Source organism: Garra rufa, chromosome 21 (assembly GCF_049309525.1).
Source record: "Garra rufa chromosome 21, GarRuf1.0, whole genome shotgun sequence".
Lineage (NCBI taxonomy): Eukaryota > Metazoa > Chordata > Actinopteri > Cypriniformes > Cyprinidae > Garra > Garra rufa.
In genome coordinates this window covers 28,474,739-28,494,411 of record NC_133381.1, presented here as the reverse complement: position 1 = coordinate 28,494,411, position 19,673 = coordinate 28,474,739, and the positions used below count along the sequence as shown (strand labels likewise).

At 37.8% G+C, this 19,673-nt stretch overlaps 1 protein-coding gene across 1 annotated transcript in view; it reads right to left on the bottom strand.

Annotated features, from left to right (window-relative positions):
• eml5 (EMAP like 5) overlaps positions 1–19,673 on the bottom strand; it is a 106,375-nt gene that overhangs the window by 12,618 nt on the left and 74,084 nt on the right. Inside the window, exons 22-37 of the mRNA XM_073826798.1 lie at positions 17,718–17,870; positions 17,377–17,508; positions 15,271–15,359; positions 14,642–14,818; positions 11,953–12,154; positions 11,702–11,828; positions 9,726–9,740; positions 8,605–8,613; positions 8,246–8,324; positions 4,636–4,765; positions 4,341–4,439; positions 3,779–3,799; positions 2,705–2,878; positions 2,397–2,605; positions 1,158–1,315; positions 922–1,036 (exon numbers count right to left, since the gene is read on the bottom strand). Coding sequence (XP_073682899.1) covers positions 922–1,036; positions 1,158–1,315; positions 2,397–2,605; positions 2,705–2,878; positions 3,779–3,799; positions 4,341–4,439; positions 4,636–4,765; positions 8,246–8,324; positions 8,605–8,613; positions 9,726–9,740; positions 11,702–11,828; positions 11,953–12,154; positions 14,642–14,818; positions 15,271–15,359; positions 17,377–17,508; positions 17,718–17,870 — 1,889 coding nt within the window. The remainder of the gene's footprint in view (positions 1–921; positions 1,037–1,157; positions 1,316–2,396; positions 2,606–2,704; positions 2,879–3,778; positions 3,800–4,340; positions 4,440–4,635; positions 4,766–8,245; positions 8,325–8,604; positions 8,614–9,725; positions 9,741–11,701; positions 11,829–11,952; positions 12,155–14,641; positions 14,819–15,270; positions 15,360–17,376; positions 17,509–17,717; positions 17,871–19,673) is intronic.

The following is a 19,673-nucleotide window of genomic DNA, read 5'->3' as shown; positions in this document are numbered from 1 at the left end:
AAAATTAACCTTGAATAAAGTTGAAATTACGAGAATAAAGTCGAAATGTTTCGAGAATAAAGTCGAATTTAAGAGAATGAAGTTGAAATGTTTTGAGAATATAGGCGAAATGTTTTGAGAATAAAGTTGATATTTTGAGAATAAAGTTGAAATGTTTTGTAAATAAGGGCAAATTTAAGAGAATACATTTTAAATGTTTCGAGAATAAAGTCGAAATGTTTCAAGAATAAAGTTTGTAAAATTGTAGCAAAAGTTATAATATCTTGAGAGTAAAGCCTGCGCATGCAAATGGCCCGGATTGGGAGACCCAGGAGAAGTTGCCAGGCCACCGGAATTTATTTAACTATATGTGAGATTTTTAGCCGAAATCATAACGTGCTATATTCGCAGGGCCACTATGCTTGGAAATAATATTTCACGTCTTCGATTGCATTCATTAGGCCTATTTGTAGTGCACCAGCCACCCAATAATAGCAATAAGCTTTGTGCTTTTGGTACTTTTAATACAAAGCAAAGTCTCAGCTTTTAAAATCTGTAAATTTTATAGCGAAATAAAAACAATAGGCCTATAGCCTAATTTAATTAAATGAATGTCTCACTGTAATCGGAAAGATGACTGATTCACAAGCTGAATACAGCGATCTGTCACGCCACATTAAAGAGCGTGAAAAACACATTGTAATAGACATATTGCTTGTATTTTGCTATAAAACTGACAGATTTTGAAAGCTGAGACTTGAATATCTTCCGGTGCTCCCAATCCAGGCTATTTGCATGTGCAAAAGGCTAGAATATACTCTCAAAATATTATAACTTTATTCTCGTAACACTTTGATTTAAATCTCATAATTTTGACTTTATTCTCTAAATATTTCGACTTCCCCATCCTCTTTAATTTGTGATTTTGTGTAAGTGCTGTACCTTTCCCCTGCAGACAGAGCGCACACAGTCGATGATCTGACCCGTCTCCAGTCTAAAGGCTCTGCATCGCTTCAACTCCTGATCCCACAGTTTCAGCGCACCACCCTCCTTAGACCTGCAGAGGGCAGCCCAAACAAATCCTCTCATTAACTATGGCACCTTATGAGAATTTCAACGCAGATTCAGAAAACCAAAATATTTTAGTGACAGTTATTTGAAAATGTCAAGCCACTTACGGTCGTTCTTTGCCTCCCGTCACAATGAGCCCGTCACGTAATGTGGTGTACATAGTGAACACAGGTCCAGTGTGAGCCTTAGCCACGATTCTCACTAGAATGTGTTCCTTCCATACACACACATCTCCACTAATGGTACCTGTAAATGTTAAGTTATTCTGAAAAGAAAACAAATCTGCACTAATCTAGTGACCTCTAAGAGAAAAACAGCACAAACATGGCAAAGCACAGCATTTTAAATACTTTTAGTAATACGTTTACACTGAATCTTAAAAAAAAAAAAAGCAATGTAATTTTTGTTAAAATCATAAACAACTTTTTGAATTAATTTGTGAGAATATCCATTTAAGCTCTGACACACAAGTGCACAAACAAATGCACAAATGCACACATATGCTTGCATACATAAATATCTACTCACACACATTCCCACATTCATTTAAAGGGATAGTTCACCCAAAAAAAAAAATTCTGCCATCACTTATTCATCCTCATGTCATTCCTATCCTTTATGAATGTCTTATCTTGTGAAAGACAGAAATAGTTATTTTGCAACTCTCAATTTTTTTTTCCCGCATACATATTAATAAAATGTGGCATACACAACCATTTAGAAGTTTGAGATCGGTACATTTTTAAAAAATAAATTATCACTTTCATTATTATTTGTAACCCTTGACCACGCAACAAGTCTTAAAGCACAGGCATATTTGTAGCAATAGCCGAAAATACATTTTATAGGTCAAAATTATTATTATTTTGTAAATTTCCTATTGAAACTTAATTTTTAATTAGTAATATGCATTGCTAAGAACTTAATTTGGACAAATTTAAAGGCAATTTTGTCAATATTTAAATTTTTGTGCACACTCAAACTCCAGATTTTCAAACAGTTGCATCTCGGCAAAATATTGTCATATCCTAACAAACCACGCATCAATGGAAAGCCTATTTAGTCTGCTTTCAGATGATAAATAAATCTCAATTTTAAAAAATTGACCCTTATGACTGGTTTTGTGGTCCATGGTCACATTTGACAAGGATATAAATTGATCAAAATCAAAAGTAGAAACATAAAAAATAAAATATATAAAAAAATATATTATAATTACATATATTGTATATAAAATTATTACAAAAAATAATAATAATTGTGGGTGAACTATTCCTTAATTTCTCCCTCTCTAACAACAATTACAAGTCAAGCTGAACATCTTGTAGAAACAGAAGAATACTTACAGCTCCGAATGCTACTGAGAGCATGGTCTGCATACGGGCATCCTCAATGGAGCTGAGAACTCCTTTCTTACTAAGCAGAGCCCTGCCGGCTAGCGTCCAGAAACGCACATGTTTTATTCCCACTGATACAAACTGAGTGTCTGAATCAGGCCGGAACTCTGCCACAAAGATCCTCTGGGTGTGGCCAGACCGACTTGCTACTTTGGCACCTTTGCAAAGAATTTCAGATCACAAACCTGATATAAAAGCAGAGCACAGAGTGAATGCTGTGTATGTGTGTGTGTGTGTGTGTGTCTGTTGACCTGTACCTTCCTGCCACTTCCAGATGGTGAGGGTGTGCTGGGGGTCCAGACCTACAGAAAGCAGCAGTTTGCCGGTGGCACTAAAGCTTACTGAGCAAACGCCTCTAGAATGATGGCAGCGCAGCACAGAGAGGGTCTGTTTATTCATGGCTTCCCACACATGGATAGAAGGAGACGTGGCTGCAAATACAAAAAAAGACTTTCTTTGTCCACTCTTTCTTAGATTTGTAAAGTGATATAGCTGTATTCTAAAGCTTTTTTAATTTAATTCTGAAACGGAACCCTAGGTATTAAGACTTGTAAGGCTAAATATAACATAAACAATGTCTGTTACTGAAATATGTAATAGAAAACCCATTTTATATGTTAATTATAAAACTCCACATCTTTTTATACATATTTTGGACTATGGGGGCACCATTATTTCGACGATGTAAAATGGTTGCACTCGGTGAGCTACTGTCGCTACCTTTTGCTATTTTTACCAACACAACTGAAAAAAAAACTGATATGATGCCACATTGTCGGCCTTTGGGTTGTAATTTTCAGTCAAAGGGCAAACAATGTAAATCTTCACTTCATTTCCTAGCAAAAAAGAATGAGAAGATGCCTGTGGACGAGTAAAACTTCTTAAAGACCTGCGTCTTTGTTCTCTCCACTTTGGCCCTGATGCCTTTGAGGCTTTTAGTAGACCACAGCTATTAAAAGAACTTACAAATGGAAGAGACAAGATAAGCCATCCTGGCAGAATTTAAACATGCCAACGCTTGTTATGACATTGCAGCCACTAAAGGAGTTTCTCAGAGCGGATTTCACTTGATATCCAGGGGCGTTTAGAACCATAGTCCAAAATATGCATAAAACGATGTGAAGTTTTGTAATTAACGTAAATGTTTCATGGGTTTTCTACTACGAATTTAAGTAGGAGACATAATTTACATTGCATTAAGTCACACAAGTCTTAATACCCAGGGATACCCAGGGATCCTTGAAGTATGCTATTAATTCAATAAATAAGTGTCAGTGTGGGACAATGTTTTATAGCAACATTCTGTTTTTAAAAAAAGTAGTGTCTCTTACCTGACATATCACCAGCATCACCTAAGTGAATGACAACAGCAGTTAAACATGGTAGGAGTACTTATATTACATAATTTTTAAAACCACTGGTGCGTAAATGTTTGTTTTAGCACCAAACTGTTCAAACACTCATTTGTTTTTATTATTAAGAACAAATGAGTCAAGAAAAAAATTGCAAAAGGGAATAAAGCACAGCAACGAAAAGGTGCAAACACTGGGGAAAAAAATTATAGTTAGCTATTTTTTTCATAAACAGGCTTCGTCTTATTCAAGTAATCTCATACATTTCCTTTCAGTTTTAGACATCCTAAAAATACAACACACTTTGATAAGATTTGTCAAAATACAGTACCAGACTTTATTTCATTACTCTAATTTCACTGTGACTGGATTTCTCGTCAAATTCTTCCAAATCCAACTTCTCTGAGCTACGTTATCCATGTTAATTTTATAACTCTAACTTCATGTCTTTGCTCATTTGTTGAATTTTACAAAAAAGATTTGGAACAAAGTTAATCTAAGTCTAAGTGAGAAGAGAGGGTGGATGTTTTCACAAACATACCTACTTGGCCAGTTGCCACCACGTTGGGGAACTTCGGGTGCTGATTAATAGTCAGGCACAGAATGTCATCACTGTGTTCCAAATAGAAACTCTGACAGGCTGAAGGTAAACAAACAAACAAACAAAATTATAATGATACTCCACAACATTTTTTTTCACGTCTTCATGCCGGCTTGAAAGAACTTGATGAATAAAATCCAATCTAATCCATGCTTGCTACTTACGCCCACTCTGGCACATTAAAACGCATTAACATGCATTACATATGCCAGGTGTCTATGAGTTTTCTCCCCACCTGTTGTTAAGTTTAAGACGACCCCTACTGAGGCAGTGTGGTAAATGATGTCCGCCCCCTCATTAAGGTAATGCACATTGTTACGGCAGTCGTTGCCTCGGTAACCAAACACCAGTTCGAGCACCAGGTCCTGCAGAGAGAGTCAAAGAGGGGTGTCTGAGGTTGTATCCATGACAACAGTAGAGAGTATCTGGCTCTCAGGATGTGAAAGGACATGCACAGAGAAACTGTGCTGCAGTTCAATCAAGAGAGGCTACAAAGATCATCTAACCACTGAGGGGACAGAACAGTTTGTAAAGAACATTTAATAGATTGAACAGGCAAGATAACCAACTGAGCTATCCACATCCAAACTACAAACAAAACCACTACTAAGTAATTTAAAGTATACAGTAATGTATAGGGAAAGAACAGGACAGGACAGGACAGGACAGGACAGGACAGGAAAGGAAAGGAAAGGAAAGGAAAGGAAAGGAAAGGAAAGGAAAGGAAAGGAAAGGAAAGGAAAGGAAAGGAAAGGAAAGGAAAGGAAAGGAAAGGAAAAGAAATGGTGGGACAGGACAGGACAGGAAAGAAAAGTGTAACACAGGACAGGGCAGGAGAGGACAGGGGTGCATTTCCCAAAAGCATTGTTTACCAACTATGGTCGTTAGTTCCATTGAACTCTATTGGTAACAACGGAACTTGTGGCAATAGTTGCTTTTGGGAAAGGGCAGGACAAGAAAGGAAATGACAGGAAAGTGTAGGAAAGGAAAGGAGAGGAAAGGAAAGGAAAGGAAATGAAAGGAAAGGAAAGGAAAGGAAAGGAAAGGAAAGGAAAGGAAAGGAAAGGAAAGGAAAGGAAAGGAAAGGAAAGGAAAGGACAGGGCTGAAAAGGAAAGAACAGGGTAGGAAAGTATACGCCAGGAAAGGAAAGGAAAGGAAAGGAAAGGAAAGGAAAGGAAATGGCTGAAAAGGACAGGGTAGGAAAGGAAAGGAAAGGAAAGGAAAGGAAAGGAAAGGAAAGGAAAGGAAAGGAAAGGAAAGGAAAGTGTTGGACAGGCCAGGGCAAGAAAGGGAAAGATAGGACAGGAAAGAGCTGGAAAGGAAAGGACAGGGCAGGAAAGTGGACGACAGGAAAGGAAAGGAAAGGAAAGGAAAGGAAAGGACAGGGTTGGAAAGTGTACAACAGGAAAGGAAAGGAAAGGAAAGGAAAGGAAAGGAAAGGAAAGGAAAGGAAAGGAAAGGAAAGGAAAGGAAAGGAAAGGAAAGGAAAGTGTTGAACAGGTCATGGCAAGAAAGGGAAAGACAGGACAGGAAAGAGCTGGAAAGGAAAGGACAGGGCAGGAAAGTGTATGACAGGAAAGCAAAGCAAAGCAAAGCAAAGCAAAGCAAAGCAAAGCAAAGGAAAGGAAAGGAAAGGAAAGGAAAGGAAAGGAAAGGAAAGGAAAGGAAAGGAAAGGAAAGGAAAGGAAAGGAAAGAAAAGTGTAGGACAAGACAGGGCAGGAGAGGACAGGGGTGCATTTCCCAAAAGCATTGTTTGCTAACTGTAGTCGTTAGTTCCAGGAGAAGACAGGGAGGGATGGGATAGCGCTGGAAAGGAAAGGAAAGGAAAGGAAAGAAAAGAAAGGAAAAGAGGGGTGGGATGTGATAGCACAGGAAAGGAAAGGAAAGGAAAGGAAAGGAAAGAAAAGGAACACTGTTAGACATTTCTGTAATTTCTACAGTTTTTTACTGTATATCACCCAGTATAAAACAGCAAATTCCCTTTAAAGTAAATAACTGTAATTCCCTTTGCATCATGGGAATTTTCTGTGACGTCAAACACCACACACAGAGACTAACTGTATTTTTAAAAATTGAGGTATACTACTGTATTTGTGGTAACGACCTCTTTGGCGCCACTCCATTGAGATAATTCTTTTCCTCATTTCTTTTACATTTTGACTGACAGGATTTTGCGCCACAGGAGTTTATCCTTTGTTTCAGAAACAGTGCGAGTGGAACAGCGTATTTAGAGTACTACTGAACTTCAGAAATATACTGGGCCACCAGTTTACTGTCCTGCATCTATTGTGGATAGTTTCATGGATTATAATGGTTTCTATACTGTCTTTTGTCGCGTCGCGCCGCTCGCGTCTGAGGACACGGAACCAGCGAGGCAGCGCCGGGGGTTTCCCCCGGGGATGGAACCCGAGAGCGGGAGAGTTCCGGAGAGCATCTGCGCTGTGTATTGACGCACCTTACAAGCAAGCAAGGTAAAATATATATATATATATATATTTGTTATTTGTATGTCTGTTTGTGTGTGGTTTGTCAGATTTTTGCCCAACAGTTTAACCTAGTAACATTTACTCCTCAACATTATGGTACATAAACTTTACCACGATAAACTGCGCTGTACTTTCAATTAACAAACGGCGCTGTCAGCTTAATAAATTACCAAATAAAATGATTTTAACGCGCAAGGCATAATCTTATATTAACAGTAAGTTAGCTAATGTGAAATTTTGTTCAGGTGTTATTTAATGTTCAGCATAGCCTATAGTTGAGAATACAAAATCGTATGTTAACTAGGTTAAACAAAAGTTTTATGACCAGCTGCCTTTTTTTTTATTTAATTTAATATTTACTGCATTTTGTGTGTGTGTTTAAAGGCAACTCAAATGAAGCATCACAGAGGACAAGAGCAGGTCAGCCACGCTGGGACTAATAATTCATGGTAAGATAACTTCACTATGATTTTGAGAGGTTTGTGTATTCCATATGGGGGTTTGTCTTTTACAAATGTGTAATTTCTTTTTTGTTTTTTTCTTTCAGGGAACAAATTTCTCTGTGTAGCAAAGTGGACGGTGAGCAAAGGTGACCTACGTTTTGCCATTTGATGGGAGAAAGAATGAAGATGCAGTGTTCCAGCATTGGAATATTTTTTTCAGTGTTTCAGTGTTATATATGCAATGTTTAAATAAAGAATGTGATATTTTGGAATAATTGTGTCTGTTTGAATTGAATATCAGTAATAACTATACAATTAATTCTATATAAAAAAAATATAAAATGTAATTAAATCTATATACAAAACAATGAATTACAATAATATATGGCAGTACATTACTACAGTACCTTACTGTAAACTGAAATACAGTTGGGTACTGTAAATCCTAATTACAGTAACTTACTGGCAACAGCGTTGCCAGTAAGTTACTGTAAAAACCCTTTGAAATGTCTAACAGTGAAAGGACAGGAAAGAAAAGAAAAGTACAGGACAGGACAGGGCAGGAGAGGACAGGGGTGCATTTCCCAAAAGCATTGTTTGCTAACTATAGTCGTTAGTTCCAGGAGAAAACGGGGAGGGATGGGATAGCGCTGGAAAGGAAAGGAAAGGAAAGGAAAGGAAAGGAAAGGAAAGGAAAGGAAAGGAAAGGAAAGAAAGGAAAAGAGTGGTGGGATGTGATAGCACAGGACAGGGCAGGAAAGGAAAAGAAAAGAAAAGAAAGGAAAAGACAGGGAGGGATGGGATGTGATAGCATGGGACAGGGTAGGAAATAAAAGGGAAAAAATGGATAATGCACATTTGTTTTGATTACACCTAAAAACATACATTCATAGTCTAATCTGCACATTACTCACCTCAATGGGTCTCTTTTTTTTGCCCACGTTGTTGGTCTGTAGTTTTTCTGGCATTGGAGGTGCTCTGCTCACTGGGGGTCTGCACCCAAAGACAAAAAACAGAGCCACTTAATCAGTCTTACAGCAGTAATAAGGTCAGACAGTGACCGGGTGAAAAGGACACCAGACATCTGGCATGATTCTGTTTCACTTCAGGTTTTCGCCGTAACATGTAACCAAATACAAGGCACTTCTATATGCGATAGTTTGTGATGTACAGTAAATGTTTGGTCAAAACCTTTGTAAAACTCTGCAAATAAAAAAAAAAAACTCTAAACGTATCAGGTACAAAGAGGTGTAAGTGATCGGTTTAGTCTTACCTTGAGCCCCTTAAAAGCAGCATTAACAGAGAGAGAGAAAACGTTAGAAGAGTGTCAGTTAAGCAGCTCCCTCAAGTGCTCCAGAAAACTAAGAAGCACAACACAGGGACACTGAGAACACAAACATAATACAATAAAATGTATACATTTTGTGCATGATAACGTTCACTTGACAGCATGTCTAAACACAAAATGGCCCATAGAGCTGGTGAAGCAAGAGACCAGTTCTGTCTAAAACTAGCTCAGTCAATTCGGTTTCTTAACACTTACAGAAATAGTTCACCCAAACTTCTTATTTACCGCCATACCATTCCAAACCTGTATGACTTTCTTTCTTCTGTATAGCACAAAAGGTGAATTTCTGAAGAATATCACTCTCTTCAATATAATTCAAGTGAAGATAGACTTAGACTGCCAAGCTCAAAAATCACACAAAGCAACTATAGAAATGTCACAAAAGTGGTCCATATATATTGTCTGCTATATTCTAAGTCTTCTAAATCTGGATGACTAAATTGCTATTCATCCAACCCTCCATGACACGTTCCTGAGAAAAATAACCCCTTCTGAAAACATGTGCTTAACCACAAGGGTCACAGGGACACTGGAGCCTAAGTGACCAACTACATTATTTAAAATTTCTCCTTGTGTTCAATAGAAGAAAGTAAGGTTTGAAACAGCATGAGGGTGAGTGATGGCAGAATTTCTGTTTTTGGGGTGAACTAATCCTTTAATCGTCTTGAGAGCAAATTAAGGGAGCAAAGCGTGAGCATAGTTCCCAGCAGCCAAAGAAGCAGCATTACTTTTAAAATAATTAGCGGTGGAGAGCAGTAATGAAGTCACTTCAAAGCAATGACAAAATATCTGCCAGCAAAGCACTTAACATAATATTGTTCCATCAACTCTAATTTAAGACTGAAATTACCTGCTTTTACAGCATCTTGAGCTTAAAATAAGAGCAAAAACTTAGCGCCAGGCGGTTTTATGACTCAGTACAGGGGAATGGTGGGTTTATGGATATGATGGCTGTTGCCATGCGGTATAGCAAACATTCAAAGAGCAGGGAGGAGGCGGCCCATGAAAGTTTTCTGAATAAATGACACTTTTATTGATCTTCTTACCTGACTACGCCCTGCCTTCACATGGTGAGAGAGAGGAGTGGAGTGCAGAGACAGACAAAGGAGTGAGGAAAATTGGAAAAGACAGACATGAGGGTAGCATGTCACTCAAAGCCGAAGTGTTCCATGAATTCAAACTCATTGGTTTCAATGCTTTTAACTAATATTAAACTCTTATTCAAAATGCCCTGTGGTAGTTATAATTGACAATTGTAAAGAGTTATTTATTTATAGAGTTTAATATTCCAATTTGGAAAGACAATTTGGTATTCCAACAGTAGCAGAAGACAATAAATCGTTTGGCTTTAGAGAGTGTGCCACCAACATGAGCTTATTCAAAATGGTATATTAGTGGTAGAGTGGTGGTGAATTTGAAATACAAGAGTTTATAGAAGCAATAAAGTGGAAAACTGAGAGTATTCGGTACTTAACATTACGCCTCTGACAGGCTTACTGCATTTAAAATCGAATTTACTTGAAAATAAATAAATACTATAAATAAAATTAGGAGAAAAAACATTACTTAAGCTTAAGCTTATGATTATTAAGAGTTAGTGTTATTCTATTAAAAAATGTTATTAAAGATTAACTTTTAATTTAAACGTAAAAATGGGGAAATGGGCATGCATAAATATACAATACTGACCAATACCTATAAATTAAATCACTAACATCAGCCGATAACTAATATGGTGTAAAAACATATACAGTGCCTTGCGAAAGTATTCATACCCCTCCATTTTTTTTTCACGTTTTTTGTTGCCACCTTATGTTAAACTGCTTTGAATCACTTTTTTTTCCAGATCAGTCTACACTCCGTACACCATAATGACAGCACAAAAACAGATTTGTGACAACTTTGCAAATTTATTTAAAATAAAACAATGAAATAAGTACATTGCATAAGAATGTACTAACTCATTACTTAGTTGAAGCACCTTTACAGCCTCAAGTCTTTTTGTGTATGATGCGACAAGTTTTGCACATCTGCATTTGGCAATTATCTGCCATTCTTCTCCTCACCTCTCAAGCTCAGTCAGCTTGGATGGGGGCTGGCAGGCATTTTCAGGTTTCTTCAGAAATGTTTGATTGAGTTTAAGCCCATGCTATAGCTGTTTTCTATAAGCTATTTTCGTTTTCTATAATCTGTTTTCATGTGTCTTCAGTGGGGAGAGAATTGAGTTCGGCCACAAAGCCCACCAAAGCCCTTCTCCATCAATTGCTCGGTTTGACTTTAGGAGGAGTCCTAGTTGTTCCAAACTTCTACTATTATGGATAATGGAGGCTACACGCTTCTGTGAACCTTCAATGCAGCAGAATTTTTCTAAACTCTTCCCCAGATGTGTGGCTTGATGTAATCCTGTCTCTAAGCTCTTCAGTCAGTTTTTTTACTTCAGGGTTTGGTTTTTGCTCTGATATGTAATTTCAGAATTTGAATTAAGAGGTGTGTGCCTTTCCAAATCATACTCATGCAATCATACAAATGATTTTGCCACAGGTTAACTCCACTCGAAGTGTGGTAATATCTACAAGCGATATGAATGAGTTAAATTTCAAATGTCCCAGAAAAGGGTATGAATACTTATGCAAAGTTTTTTATTTCTAAAAAAATTCCAAAGTTGTTACAAACCTGTTTTGTGCTTTGTCATTATGGTGTATGGAGTGTAGACTGATGAGGGAAAAAGTCATTTAAAGCAGTTTAACATAAGGCAGCAACATAAAAAAAACAGGGGTATGAATACTTTCGCAAGGCACTGTATAACACCCCTCAAAATATATTAAATATATCTATAAATACATATTTAAATGCTTTTAGATTCCTGCCAAAAAAAAGAGAAAGAAAAAAATAAACAAGAAGAAACCCATGCTGCATGTGACATTTCTCCATAATTCTGTACTTACTGTCACATTATATTACGAAACTGTACACAGAGTTGCTATAAATATTGATGCCACACTGGGTGTTATTCCTAACTTACCTTTCATCTACTGACGGCTCCTTCTGTTGTAAGTGGGGTTTGACCCCCGTCATGGGTCGCACGTTTGTGGATAAGGCCTTGATTACATAGATGATCTCATTTTCCCGAGTTACATCACTGTCATACCCTACGCAGATGGAGACATAAGACATTTAAATGAACATTTTATCATATGATGGATGGCTACCCTCTTTAAATCTAGATGACAGTGGATGGCAGTAAAACTGTTCTTTATAAATGATCTTTTTCACCTCCATCATCTTCGCTCTCAATGTCTGACTCCTCGCTGTCACACTGTCTGGCTTCTCGGCAGCCCTCGTTCTCATGGCTCCAGATCATCAGACAGGTGTCAGAGCCACCAACCGATGCCAGCAAAGAGTCGTCATGCGACCAGCGCACATTAGTCACATGGGTACTGTGGGCCATGTACCGCTTAAACTTTGCGTATTTTCCCTATTGAGATCATGAAAATGGTAAATGATCAATTAAAATATCTAAAAACTCAAAAAGGGCTAAACATGTCTGTCATTTATTTAAAGTGCATTTTCATATAAAGTATAAATAAAATTATGGTTTATGGTTTGAACCTGTTTTATACAGTTTGTCTAAAAGCAACTAATTCTCCCCATTATTTCTCCCATTTTAATACTAATGTTCTCCATCCTCAGCTTGCCAAAAATAAATCTTAAAAAAAAAAAAAAAAAAAAAGAGTATTGATATGCAGAGCACATACTGGCAAGCTTTACTGACTGCAGAAATTGTGGGTTTTATTCATTTTTCTGGTGTTCTAAATTAAACATTGACTAGCAAAATGTTTTTAGCTTTATACTAGGTGAAAATTCTACATCATATTATAGTTAATTTAACTTCTTTTTTTAAATGAAATTAGGTTGTAAAAAGCCTATTCATACTGTAGAAAAAAAACTACATTAAGCAACATGCTAAAATGTTGCTTAATGTAGTTTTTTTCTACAGTACACATAACATATAATATAATATAATAATATAATATAATATAATATATATAATACAAAATAAAGTTTTTAAATTATTAAGACCATACTTACTATATTTTCTTTATACATAAGCTAAATTATCTTGTCTTTATCATTTAAAAACTTTATTTTGTATTTGGAAAAATATATTTTTTACTAATAATAAATCAAAATGTGAAGTTTGACCAACGTAATGAATATAATTTGAGAAAAACTAAATAAATATCTAAAGTTGTAACACCCCTGTCATTCCGTGTGTTTTGGTTTAGTCCTTGTATGCCCTTATTTGTTTTTTCCTGTCTATTAGTGTCTATTCCCTTCACCTGCCTGTCTTAATTAGTCTCCCTTTATATGTTGCATTCAGTTCCTTGTCAGATTGTCCGGTATTAACGTTACCTCATGTTTGCGTATGTTCTTGAGTTTTCCTGCCTGTTTGTGTACCTGCCTGTGGATTTATTAAAAGACTTTGGATTTGCTGTAACTTTGTGTTGCACAAATCTCATCTCTACGTACACTGTGACAGAATACCGGACTGAAACAACAGTTTAGCGGCATTTTTATCCTGCGTTTATTTTCTCGTTTTTTCCAAGTGTTTGTTTTGTTTGTTTTCCCCACCATGGATCCGTCTGTCCTCATCCTCCTCCTAGGGCAGGGGGGACGCTCTCTTGAGGACCATACCAACGACTTTGCGTTCCTGTCGGAATACACATACTTCCCGCATAGCAGCCTCTGTAAATTCTATGGACTTAATAGAACCACCAAAGCGCTGCTATCCGGGGAGGGTCCTCAAGACAGCCTCCTGAGTTACATCGAGTGGGTGCTGGCGTCTTGTGGATCGTCTATGACTATTGGCATCATCACGAAGGACGCCAGCCCCACTCTAGACCCAGTGCCCGCCTCCATCGTTCTCCCCCTAGGAGTCGTCAGCCCTTCCTCCACCATAGCTCCTCTCTCCGTCGGCTCCACCGTGGGTCACTATCATGGCTGCGGCCTGGGTCTCACCTGGCTCCTCCTGCTCCGGATCCCTCCTGTCTCCTCATTGGCTCCTCTCTCCGTCATCACCACCCTGGACTCTGTTAATCGTCCTCCTCCCGAGAGTCCGTCCTCCGCTGAAACCTCCTCCCATATTGACTTTGTGTTACCCAGCCATTATCCTTCTCCATGTCTCCTTCCCTCTTGTCTCCCATTATCTATGGCGTGGGGTCACCATCATGACTGCGGCCTGGGTCTCACCTGGCTCCTCCTGCTCCGGTAACCCTCCTGTCTCCTCCTTGGCTCCTCTCTCCGTCGTTAACTCCCTGGACTGTTCTGTTTCCTCTTTGGCTCCTTCCTCCGTCATCACCACCCTGGACTCTGTTAATCATCCTCCTCCCAGGAGTCCATCCTCCGCCGAAACCTCCTTCCATATTGACTTTGTGTTACCCAGCCATTATACTTCTCCATGTCTCCTTCCTTCTTCCATCATCTATGGCGCGGAGTCGCGGTTTAGTCCTTGTATGCCCTTATTTGTTTGGTATTTTTGTCTATTAGTGTCTATTCCCTTCACCTGCCTGTGTTAATTAGTCTCCCTTTATGTTGCATTCAATTCCTTGTCAGATTGTCCGATATTAATGTTACCTCATGTGTGAGTATGTTCTTGAGTTTTCCTGCCTGTTTGTGTACCTACTTGTGGATTTATTAAAAGACTTTGGATTTGCTCTAACTTGCTCATCTCTACATACACCGCGACAAAAGTATACGTTTGTTCAAGTGTACATATGTAGAAATCAAATGAATCTTGATCCAAAATGGAAAAAGTGAATAAACTAACTAAAATTTAAATTTAAACAAATTTAAATATCTAAACATAAATATATATCTTTATCTAATATCTAAAATAATGACAAATTTGCATTTTTGGGTCAACCATTGTATGAACGCAATAACTAAAAAACATTTTCCTAACCTTGACTGGATATTTGAAGAGCTTGACATATCCAAGGTCATCCCCAGTCGCTAGCAACTTCCTGTCATTGCTAAGACAAGCAGAAGTAACTTCGGTAACTTCACTGACCACAGGCCAAATTCCCTCACAGGAAGTTCCAAGCACACATGTCCATGTGCTCCAGTCGATCTTGTTCACCTGGGGAAGGAAAACATGGCGTGAAAAGACAGTCAAAATACAGACTAATTAAATTCCTATAAACACAGTTTTCACCTGATTAGAACAATATATAGAGTTCATTTTAAAGCTGGCAATGAGCAACACTTTTAATGAAAAAGAATTGGCAGCATTAATTTCAATAATAAAATCCAACTCAATCCAACAAACACTGCGGCCAAAATGCCTCCTACAGAAGCTATGCACTTAGCTAAATGCAGGAGATCAGAAACACTGAAGGACTCTTACTAAATCTTAAGTTATTAAGGTAAGCGTTCACTGTCTGTCCCAACGTACCGGTGGCCTTAAACACGGCCTAATTCCCTGCCTCCAAATTTAGAGACAAGCTAATGAAAAGTGGGCCATGTTCTTGCCCTTAAGAGTGCCCTTCCCCCTCCCAGGGTGACACACGGCGAGATGTTCACGATCCATACCTCTGTAGCAGGAATGGTTTGCTTCTTCCCACGAGGGGCCTCAAAAAATAGCTGCTCCTTTGCCGATGTGTTGACCTGCAAAAGCTTCCCTAATACAAGAAAACAGAAGAGAGATGCTGAGATGTAACAAAGTTAAGCACAGATGATCTCTTCAAATGTGAATTCTACAAGATACAGTTATTGACAACTCTCAGTTTGTGATAATACATAGAGTGACCATTTAAATTTACATGTTTGTTCATATAATTGTGAGCACTGTAGTCACAAGCACTATTATACACTTCTTTTTTCAAACAAACTTAATTTTCTGAGAGTTTATTTTCAAAAAGACAACAGAGGCCAAAAGTGCCATAGATTTTATAATTTCTTATAAAATATGACTTTGAATGAAATGTTCTAAATCATCATAAAATGGTTGATGTGGTTCAGGCAACTTACAGAGCATTTCTGTAGAGGGCTCTACAGAACATCTGAATGCAAAAGGAATATATTGCTGATAAAAATCCTTTGACAAAAACTAACATTCTTGAAGCAGTGCACAATGCAACATACAGTGCACGGATTTGGAAAGGCACACACCTCTCAATAAAAGGTCTAACAGCTGAAATGCATATCAAAGTAAAAACCAAGTCCTGAGGTCAAAAGAACTACCCATATAGCTCAGAGACCGGACTGTGTCAAGCCACACATCTGGGGAAGAGTTTAGAAAAAATTCTGTTGCATTGAAGGTTCACAGAAGCATGTAGCCTTCATTTTTCATAATGGAAGATGTTTGGAACAACTAGGACTCTTCCTAGAGCTGAGCAACTGATGGACAAGGGCCTTGGCTTGAGTGGAGACCAAGAAGATGACGGTCACTCTAGTTGAGCTCAATGATCATATATGCAGATGGAAGAAACTTACAGAAGGACAAACATCACTGCAACACTCCACCAATCTGGTCTTTATGGCGGTGTGACCAAACTCAATCCTCTCCTCAGAAAAGACACATTAAAACCCATTTGGAATTCACAGCAAAGCACCTACAGAACTCTCAGATTGTGAGAAACAAGATTCTCTGGCCTGATGAACCTCAAATCCAAGCATCATGTTTGAAGGAAACCAGGCACAGCTCACAACCTGTACAGTAGCATCCCAACAGTAAAGTGTGGTGGTAGCAGCCTGTGGGGCTTTCAGTGTCAGGAACTGAAGGACTCGTCAGAGTAGAAGGAAAGCTCAACACAGCAAAATACAGAGATAGCCTTAATGAAAACCCAGTTCAGAGCATTCAGAACCTCAGACTGGGCAGAAGGTTCACCTTGCAACAGGACAATTACCCTAAGCACAAAGCAAGAGTGGCTTAGAGGGGCTTGAACCCAATCAAACATTTCTGGAGAAACCTAAAAATGTCTGCCAGCTACCATCCAGGCTGACAGAGCTTGAGAGGTAAAGAAGTGAGGAGAAGAATGACAGATAACTGCCAAATGCAGATATGCAAAACTTGTCGCATCATATCCAAAAAGGCTTGAGGCTGTAAAGGTGCTTCAACTAAGTACTGAGTTAAGTGTATGAATACTTATGCAATATAATTATTTCGAAGTTTTATTTTCAATGAATTTGCAATGTTGTCACAAATCTGTTTTGCGCTTTGTTATTATGGTGTATGAAGTGTAGATTGATCTGGGGAAAAAAGTAATTTGAAGCAGTTTAACATAAGACGGCAACATAACAAAACGTGAAAAAAATTAAGGGGTATGAATACTCGCAAGACAATGTATCATGAACAAAACGTAAGGAAATAAATACATTAATCAAACTCTCTGAAAAAGTCCTAATTTTTCAACATTGTCCTCCCTACATGAATCCAGAGTAATTAACAGGACACTGATCACAAGAATCTCTTTACTTCCACTAGTCTCCATATCACCAAACTGCATAAATTTGCCTCAACTTGTATCAGACACATTTCATTCCTGTCACTATCACTCATGTTGCCTGACATCCCCAACTCTCCCTGAAGATGAATGACTTCTGGTCGCTTTGTTGCTGTAAAAAGCTGTCTGTGTGAAGGTCCCTTGACTCATTTGCTCTCTGAAATACAGCGTTTGTGTCTTGTATCTGTCTCACCTCTCTTGTCCCAGTCCAGATGGGTGATGTAGTTCATGGAGCCTTTGCAGACACCAACCCTTTTGCTGCTCATCACGTTGTAAATATCCACAAAGCTGTCACCTGATGCCACAGCCAAATACTTTCCTGTAACTGTTGTAAAGATCAGCTTTTAAATTTTAAGCTTTACCATGACCCAGACAACACATTCTTATTAATATGTTAATATATTCCTGCAAGTATTTGTTAAGTACATTAGCATATGTGAAGGTACATCATACTGAATAGATCAGATGAAAGAATTCAGATGCTATATTCTTGTTCTCATATTCTTTTGTACTAATATTAGAGTGTTGACTAACCAGGAGAGAAGCGGATTTCTGATATGATGTCTTTGCGGTGATGAAATGACACCAGGTCTTCTAGAGTGTCTGCGTTGACGATGAGGAAGCTGCCATCGTTGAGACCCACAGCCAGAGCTTTCCCATCTGGAGAAAAGCAGCAACACCGCCCACCTGCACAAAGTTACACCACTCTGTTGTTAAAAATCTATTGATTCTCTTTATATTATCATATGAATGTCGAACAACGGCCATGTAGTAAGGCTTAGTTTAGATGTATGTTTAGATGTATTAGATGTATGTTATTATTTATATCATGTGTTGTTCCAAACTCGTATGTCTTTTCTTTTTCCGTGAAATGTAAAAGGAGAAGGATAGCAGAATGTTCACACTGCTCTTTTCCATACAATGAAAGCATAAGGAGTCATTCAAACACATTTTAACATTGCATTGCACTACTTTTGCACTGTTTTTCTATGTAAACACATGCCAAACTGAAATGTTTTTTTTTTTTATTATTTAGTGACAGTTGTTTATGAGTCCCTTGTTTGTCCTGAACAGTTAAACTGTCTGCTGTTCTTCAGAAAAATCCTACAGGTCCCACAAAGTCTTTAGTTTTTCAGCAATTTTTGTGTTACAGTGTAGTGTTACAACAATGACTGTATGATTCTGAGATCCATCTTTTCACACTGAGGACAACTGAGCGACTCATATGCAACTATTACAAAAGGTTCAAACGCTCACTGATGCTTCACAAGGAAACACAATGTGTTTGATCAGAATGAAGATGTGTGCATTTTTCTTATTTTGACTAAATATCATATTTTTCATTTAGTACCTCCCTTCAGAAGCTACAGAAGATACTTACTTCCCCAGAAGACAAAATAAGTTAAATTTACCCTGACCTTCAAATTCCAAAAGTTTTCAACCCCGGCTCGTGTTTGATGCATCTTGTTTCCCTTTGAACCTTCTGTAATAGTTGCATATGAGTCCCTCAGTCCCAGTCATACAGTCATTATTGGAAAGGGTTCAAATACACAAAAATGCTGAAAAACTAAAGAATTAGTAGGAGCTGAAGGATTTCCTGAAGAACAGCAGACAGTTTAACTGTTCAGAAGAAACAAGGGACACATGAACAACTATCGCTAAGCCAAAAAATACAGAGATGTGGATCATTCAGGTAACAACACAGTATTAAGAATCAAGGGGATGTAAACTTTTGAACAGGGTGTTTTTTATAAATTTAACTATTATTTTCTCTTGTGTACTATATATACATGTCTTTTATGTGAAATATCTTATTCAGGTCAATACTAAATAAAAAATAACATGCATTTTGTATGATTTGTATAAATCTGCATAACATTTCATTTTAATATCGGCCATAACCATAAACATAATATTGGTCTTAACATAAAATTCTGTTACATCAATGTTGTTCCAAACCTGATTGATTACAACATGGCATGTTTGAATATGCAGAAATGCAAATGAGAACTACACTGGATGGGAACCATTCAGGAAATATCCACCTGTTCTTTACAAAAAAGTTGAATGAACAAGTCGAATGGTGTACTTCTATGAAACTTGTGAAAAATCACACAGGAACAACAAGAGGATGAGTAAACGACAAAATGTAAGTTTTTGGGTTAAAGCTTTTTAAACCCATTACACAATCCTCACTGTCAAGTAAGTTATCATTGTTGATTTCCCAAGTAAATATGGAAAGACCCAGTGTACTCTAAGGATAATAATTATAATCTAATTTAATTAGGGTTGATGAAGAGTCGATAGATCATCCTAAGGATCTGGTCTATCAAGTATTATTTGATTAAATCACTGGTCTACAGAGTATTCTACGTATGAGCAGCAGTCGTTCCTCTACAAAAACGTACTGCAACCATCCTCTTTAGAGATTCTGCCCTCAGGCAATCAATATGCTCTTAGGGCTAATTTGCATGCTGAGTATTCTTCACT